This window comes from Haliotis cracherodii, unplaced genomic scaffold (genome assembly GCF_022045235.1).
Source record: "Haliotis cracherodii isolate W230 unplaced genomic scaffold, xgHalCrac1.p SCAF_11, whole genome shotgun sequence".
Taxonomy (NCBI): domain Eukaryota; kingdom Metazoa; phylum Mollusca; class Gastropoda; order Lepetellida; family Haliotidae; genus Haliotis; species Haliotis cracherodii.
In genome coordinates, this window is record NW_027266266.1 from 22,727,223 (window position 1) to 22,735,713 (window position 8,491).

Genomic DNA, 8,491 nt, shown 5'->3' on the forward strand with positions numbered 1-8,491 from the left:
CATATCACATATGCATAACACATGTCATACGACATACATGGATAGAAACATCTTTATTGTTTGTATCGACGTTTTAGGGCTATTTCTTCCCCTAAATCAGCTGAAAATTGAGTAAACGTATTGAGAAACACAGCTTAAATTCTGTGTTTTAATTGAAGTAAAATTAAGTTAATATATTTTCCGTATGGAACGGCTCTATATTTGAATGTATTTTATCTGGTAGATATTTTTGGAATCAGGTTATTCAGATGAAACTTTATTAAACTGTATGCCTGTCATTACATCTAATGTGAATATATGTTAAGTTACTCATCTCTGCTCTTCTATAATTCTTTACTCGACTCTCATGCGGGAAAATGACTACCACAGAAACACCATGGTGACAAGAAGGCCGAGAAGACCTCTTGGAGGCAGTGGTTGCCATGACGATATTCAGTGGTACCTGACTGCTTGTTTTGAAAGAAGACACCCAGGATGCACAAGGTGCAGCCAGGAGACTACCCAGGCCAGGAGACTCCCCAGGACAAGGGACCCCAGTTGAAACATTTCTGGAAACTAAGAACATATTCAACAAAGCAACTCATAAGAGTAACAAAAAGACTTGTGAAGGCTTTGATTGCCAAGAAGATATTCAGTTGCAATTGACTGTCACGAAGACACCCTGGAGGCAGTAGAGTGCAAAGAAGATCCCCCCAGGCTTCTAATACAAAGAAGCTATTCAGTGGCAATTGGACCGTCACTTAGACACACTGGAGGTGTGTACCATGAACAACTCTGGAGGCTTCAAATGCCAAGAAGCTATTCAACGACAATTGCCTTTCAAAAAGACACCCTTTAGGCAGAAGAGTACCAAGAAGAACCATCTTAGAACCAAATGCCAAAGAGGTATTCAGTGGCAAATGATTGTCACGAAGACGAACTGTGTCAAGATGACAGCCAAGAAAACTTCTGTATGCAATGATTGCCAAGAAGATGTTCAGTGGCAAATGCCTTTCACGAAGACGCGCTGGAGGCAGAAGAGTGACATGACGACCACTACAGGCTTATGATGCCAAAAAGCTATTCAGTGGCAACTGACTGTCACCAATACACCCTAGAGGCAGAGGAGTAGCAAAAAGATCCCACAAGACTTCGAATGCCAAGAAGATATTCAGTGGCCATTGATTGTCACGAAGACACCATGGGGACAGAGGAATACCATGAAGATCCCACTTGGCATCAAATGCCATGAAGCTATTCAGTGGCAATTCGCTGTCATGAAGACCCCTTCGGGCAGAAGAGTAACAAAAAGACCTCTGGAGGCTTTGAATGCCAAGAAGGTATTCAGTTGCAATTGACTGTCACGAAGACACCCTGCAGACAGAAGAGTGCCAGGAAGATCCCTCTATGCTTCAAATGCCAACAAGCTATTCAGTGGCAATTGTCTGTCACTAAATGAGTTAGTGAGTACGGTTTTACGACGCTTTTAGCAATATTCCAGCAACATCACGGCGGGGGACACCAGAAATGGGCTTCACACATTGTACCCATGTCGAGAATCGAACCCGGGTCTTCGGCGTGACGAGCAAACGCTTAAACCATCAGGCTACCCGACCGTCCCCTGTAACTAAGACACCATGGAGTCAGAAGAGTGCTGAAAAGACACCTGCAGGCTTGAATTGCCAGGCAGATCCATCTAGGCTTCAAATGCCAATAAGATATGCAGTGGTAATTGAATGTCACGAAGACACCCTTGAGGAAGCAGAATACAATGAAGGAATCTGAAGGCTTCCAGTTCCAAGAAGATATTCAGGGGCAACTGACTGTCTGAGACCCAAATTCACGAAGACATACCTGAGGCAGAAAAGTACCAACACGACTTCTGGATTCTTCAAATGCCAAGAAGATATGCAGGGGCAATTGCTTGTAATGAAGACTCCCTGGAGGCAGAGGAGTATCAAGAAGATCCCTAAGACTTCAAATGCCAAGAAGATATTCAGTGGGAAATGATTGTTACGAAGACACCCTGTAGGCAGAAGAGTGCCAAGAAAACCTTTGGAGACTTCCAATGCCTAGAGCATGTTTTGTGGCAAATGGATGTCATAAAGACGCACAGTTGAAAGAGGACAGGCAAGTAGATTTCTGGATGCACTGATTGGAAAGATGTTCAGTGGCAAAACAGTTACGAACCTCTGGAGGCTTCAAATGTCAAGGAGATATTCAATGACAATTGATTGTCACAAAGACACCCTGAAGGGACAAGATTGCAAAGAGGATCCCTCTATGCTTCAAATGCCAAGAAGCTATTCAGTGTCAATTGACTGTCGCGAAGACACCCTGAAGGGACACCATGGAGGTAGAAGAGTGCCCTGGATATCCAAGAATATATTCAGTGGCAATTGAATGTCACGAAGACTCCCTGGAGGAGGCAGAAGAGCGCCAAGAAGACCTCTGGATGCTTCCAATGCGAAGAAGATGTTCCGCGGTAATTGCTTGTCACAAAGACACCCTTGAGGCAGTACATTGCCAACATGATACCTCTAGGATTTAAATGCCAAGAAGATATTCAGTGTCAATCGAATGTCACGAAGACACCCTTGAGTCAGAAGAGTACCAAGAAGTCCCCTGGAGGCTTTAAATGCCAAGAAGATATTCAGTGTCAATTGACTTCTTCAAATGCCAAGAAGATATGCAGGGGCAATTGCTTGTAACGAAGACTCCCTGGAGGCAGAGGAGTATCAAGAAGATCCCTAAGACTTCAAATGCCAAGAGGATATTCAGTGGGAAATGATTGTCACGAAGACACCCTCGATGCAGAAGAGTGCCAAGAAGTCATCTGGAGGCCTCCAATGCCAAGAAAATGTTCAGTGGAAAAATGACTGTCACGAAGACGCACAGTTGAAAGAGGACAGTCTCGTAGACTTCTGGATGCAATGACTGCAAAGATATTCAATTGCAATTCAGTCACAAAGACACCCTTGACCCAGGGTGCTTGAAATGCCAGGAACATGTTTAATAGCTATTGATTCTACCGAACACACCGTGGAGGCATGTTGTTCATGATTTCGTTATCAACTACAAAGCATTTACTGAATGTTGTAAGTTAGTACTTCATAATCTTGTGTACGACTGTACTGTAGAAGCAACCCATGACTTTTACTTGTTAATGTCATTTGAATCTCATCCTTGTGGACAGAGGTGAATCTGTAATAAGTAGTCCAGATATTCGACTCACGCCGTCATTATGCTATATTTATGTCCCAGAATACTATTACTGTTTCAATAGTATTATTTTTACAGGCAGAAGTCTGAGCTGAAGGTGTAAAAACATTGTGTATTAATATTGTCTATGTTTGCAATTGTACTAAGAACATGTTGATCGTTGGTTAAAAGCCTTTTCAAATGTTGTAGATGATGGTCGTACCGATTCTGTTGGGCTGAGAGTCAAGCACTTCCCCGCTGTCGTCTGTCCACGCCAAATCAGTAATCTGGCTACTGGCTTCACGCTTGCTGTCGATCGCACACACTGTCCTATCACCTCTGTCGCTGAACAGTCCGCAAGCGACAGGGGGTATCATTATATGTCAGCACTACTGAACTCTACATCTCCAGGTGCGCTCACCCCCACATACTAGGTGTGACTACATTTTCAGACAGTGACCGGTCAACAATCTCGCAATCTGCTGAACAGTCCACCTCTCGCTTCGACGCCCCAGGCGAGAACCATGTTGTGTGATGCGAACAGGCCGTGTATTCAGACAATAACTTTTCTGTAACGGCCACAAACACATTGGACAACGTTCAGTACAAAGACCGTACCAATAAGAAATTCACTTTTCGAACCAAGAAAGGAGCCAGTGGATTCAATTGGGACCAGCGACATGTGAACTTTTTGTGAATTGTGGTGCCATTTTATGGCCATGTGCAGTGAAATTTATTAATCATTACTATTTAATTATATATTGTACTTGAATAATATACCGTGACATGTATGCTTTGTTGTAATACGAAGTAACATAGGATCATTTCTCTTCTTCTTTAGCACCTAAGTACATTTTTACTATTAGCATATTCACTGTTTCCGGGTATAACTAATCATTATTAAATTGGTTACCATTTCATATGTCGAATCATAGATCCTGTTTTGTTTCTATTGTGTCTGTGGGAGTTGTATGTTAATAAATCAGACCAGAGTTAGTGCACGTGTTCACTCCATGTGAGCTGGGGACGCCTCTTGTCCACAGGCGGAGGATGCTGTATGGTACAAATGCATCCCCCAAACCTAATATAAATAATAACAAAGTCAACGTTCAAATTGATGGTTATAGCTTTAACACGAGGGCGCAAACAGGCAGGAAATCAGTAGAGCAATGACATTTACAGGATATTTTCAGGATGGTGTTGGTGATGTTGTCACCTTTTAATCAATAGATATCTTAATCGGTTTGTAGGTTCTGGTAGTTTTCCGATCACGACACAAAAGAAGTTCATAGTCTGATATTGTCTTAACTAATAAAAAGGATTTATGAGGTCATGTGACAAAGACAGAACAGGCCCGAACACTTTAAGATGATGTAGACAAAATTAGGCGTCCTTTCCAGTTTACTGAGGCCCAACGACCGTTTTCCCACTCTGTAACGAGCCTATCCTGTCTTGATTAGAAGTTGTATTTGAGCAAAGGACTGCAGCCTTAGTAAAAGTATGTGAGCATAAACCTGGTGTTGTGTTAATTTCTTGTGTGTGTGGACCGGTACATGAATGCTTATGGATACAGTTCGGAGTAAGGGCGATAGACCACGAACTCCTTGACTTAAATGACACTAGGCAGACCAGGCGAGTTGTAGAGTTATGGCTTCCATTTTCCATGGTGGTGCGGAACGAGAACACTTTAGGAAACTGTAGGTAGGGCCCCTTGACGCCATAACCCAGTTACGACAATATCCATTGGCAAATGGCTGTCACGATGACACCCTGGAGGCAGAAGAGTGCCAAGAAGACCAGTGGAGGCTTGAGATGCCAAGTTAGTAGGTTGGTTTGTTGTTTAACGCCGCATTCAGCAATATTCCAGCTATATGACGTCGGTCTGTAAACAATCGAGTCTGGACCAGACAATCCAGTGATTAAAATCATGAGCATCGATCCACGCAATTGGGATCGATGACATTCATCAACCAAGCCAGCGAACCTGACCAGCCGATCCCGTCAGTCGCCTCTTACGACAAGCATAATTGTTGCTTTTTAACGGCAAGCATGGGTTGCTGAAGACCTATTCTACCCCGGATCTTCACGGGTCTCAGATGCCAAGAAACTATTCATTGGAAAATGACTGTCACGAAGACACACTAGAACGTTTGCTTCAAAAGACACATTGGGCTTAGTAACTTATCGCTCACTAACCTGCACTTCCTAGCGTGCAGCTCAGACAGAATGAACCATTTTAAAACCCACATTGACTGTTACTTGTCATGTATTGCTCGTTGCACGGGCATGGACTAAACCACTGGTTGCGTTCAGGCGTGTGTATTGCGTAGCGTTTTCCATCACCTTCAATCCTGCACTTTTCATTGCACTCCAGTTTTCCAGTTTCATAACAAACATCCATTCAGTGTGACATAAACAGCATGTTCATCAACTGTTAATCACATTGTCAACATGCTCAGACCTACTATTTGTGTGTTGTTTAACGTCCCACTCAGCAATGTTCCAGCTTCTTGACGGCGGTCTGCAAATAATCAAGTCTGGACCAGGCAGTCCAGTGATTGACATCATCAGCATCGATCCACGCAATTGGGAAACGATGACATGCATTAAACCAAGTCAGCGAGTCTGACCAACCGATTCCGTGAGCCGCCTGTTACGGCAAGCGTGGGTTGCTGAACACCTATTCAAACCTGTATCGTCAAGGTTCTCAGACCTTTTAACGCTTATTGGCATTTGTTCATGTTTGATACCCTACACACCTCGGTTTCATTATCGACTCTGGGTATAGCTTGACTTACACGGACAGTGGTATGAAACTACACACATAACTGTTTCTACAAGGGGGCACGGGTGGTCAAGTCGTCTAAGGCGCCGCGATTCGCTGTGCAGAGTTGCGTCCCTTGGGCACGCCAGAAACCTATGATTGTGGGTTCGAATCCTGGTTCGCCCCGATTATGTTTCTAGGTTTGTCAGCACCATACCCGTGCTCGTGGGTTTCACCGAAATAGTAAACGAGACCTGCATCACTTCGGGCTTTCCTCCCACATTAAACTGACACGCCGTGATATAACTGGAATACTGTTAAAAGCGGCGTTATCCCCAACTCACTCACTCACTGTTTCTACAAATTGAGTCTCTCATTTGTCATTCAGCTATATTCTCAATACGAGAAGTATCCTACAAGCGGGATCATATGGCAAGAAAAACACAGGTTATGTACATAGTTTATTTATTACATGTTTATTTGGCACATATGATGATTGGTACAATAAATAGATATGAATATCGATGAGAGTGAAGTCATTTTGATCTTCAATAGTAGCCATAGCCTGAAAGACAAAATATCCATCATGAATACAGAGGTGCATTGGATACAGTTAGTTACCCCCAGAGACGTACACTTATCACACGTAAAATATCAAACAGGTTTCTGACATTGGTCTATTTGTTATACTTCGTATTGTAGAAACACATCTTGTGTGAAAGTAAGTCTTATGTGTTTTAACCAATGTAACATGTCAATCTTTTGGGCAAACCAACGTTGATTTCTCATGAGAACTCATAAGAATGATAATAGACTATATTATTTTTGAATAGTTCTTATTCATAATGTACGTGTACAGTGGATCGGTATTTATCTCATGATAGTTGCCAGTATATTGTAAAAGTAATACAAGTGATGTCATTAATGTTTCCTGCTGTTTTATCATTGATCGACAATGCGCTTAAAATTCCTAAACAATCTATTGGCTTCAACACATAACGATACTACGGCGTTTTCAAGGAATAATAAGACGATACATACCTTTTCCGAGTCCAAGACCGGTTCCGAGTCCAAGACCGGTTCCAAGTCCTCCGTAGTAGCCACCCATGAAGGGACTCATGCCGTATAGACCACCATAGCTGCCAAGTCCTCCTCCGTGCAGACCTCCCATCAGTCCGTACTGCCCGCCATAGATACCCCCGTAATGTCCCAGCCCTCCGTACAGTCCTCCCAGCATTCCGTAGCCGTACGTACTACCGTGGGGGTAGCCGATGGCACCTTTGGCGTACTTGCCGTAGCTCACAGGCTCAGCGAGGGCGGCGACAGCCAGACAGAGAACAAGGGCGATAGCCTTCATCATTTTTAATGATGTGATCTGAATGACAAAATGAAGTTTCATGGTTATTTCTTAATCATCTATCAGACCCAATATTCGGTTACAAAACGGTAAAGAATTCTTCGAAAGACATGCAACAACCAATTCCCGTTAGTCGCCTCTTACTACAAGCGTAATCGCCTTTTACGACAAGCATTGCTTGCTTGTGACCAAATCTACCGCTCGGCATTAAGGGGCTAAAACAAGGACTTGTCGGCTAGGAGGCAGTATACTGTGTCTGAGTGGGGTATATAGGACTATAAAATCGGCATTAATCCGGAAAAGTACAAGCAGACACACACACGTATATGAACGTCGCTATGTGAGTGCAATAATCTTGGACGCGACGTTAAACCCCATTTCCATTGCTGGTGTCCCCCGCCGTGATATTGCTGGAATATTGCTAAAAGCGGCGTAATACCATACTCACTCACTTACTCACTAAACCCCATTTCACTTCACCTAAAATTCACTGGATAATCGAGGATTTGTTCCGCTTCAGTTTCAACGAGGACGTACAGAACTTTTGCTGTTGACTTAGCGGTTGCTTGAGACATGCAAATGTCATATTGAATTAATTAAATCAAAATCTAAACTAATATTATGTCACGTAATGATAGTAATTACCGGAGATGAATTTAGCATTTAAAACTTACCTGTGATCAAGTTGACTGGAACGGCAGAAGAGTGAGAGCGGTATCGATTTCGGATCGATCGGGCTTACTTATATCCCCTCTTAACATTCGTAATCACTTAATCACGCCTCCACATTGCCCGTCCCAAAATGCCCCAGGGGTCACGTGCCTCTCGTGACGTTAAATGGCTGTATTTGATGCGTAAAACATGTGTACGTCATTTCTTAGCCAGTCTTTTTTTTTTAGTTTATGCACAGTCATTACAAATAATATTTTATCGACTATGATATTTATTAAGGGTTTCGACAGCAAAATACCTATTTCTCCCACTGTTCATAATAATTAGCAATATTATTCATCGTTTATTTAATTCATACATCATTCACAAACATACAGTCGGTAATTTATTTGTTCTCGTGGTTCTTGTATAAACAAATATTTGTAACATATATAATACTTTGGTGGGATACTGAAGGATTTTGTTTGTTTGTTGCTTAACGCCGCACTCAGCAATCAAGCTTTATGACGGCGGTCTGT

The 8,491-nt window shown here is 42.7% G+C and overlaps 1 protein-coding gene across 1 annotated transcript; it reads right to left on the minus strand.

The window, feature by feature from the left end:
* Window positions 1-6,492: 6,492 nt before the first annotated feature.
* Window positions 6,493-7,304, minus strand: LOC139454947 (uncharacterized). The gene is made up of 2 exons (XM_071236544.1): window positions 6,986-7,304; window positions 6,493-6,509 (listed from the first exon to the last, which is right to left on the minus strand). Exons 1-2 carry the CDS (start codon window positions 7,302-7,304, stop codon window positions 6,493-6,495), a joined length of 336 nt encoding a protein of 111 aa, XP_071092645.1.
* Window positions 7,305-8,491: the final 1,187 nt, after the last annotated feature.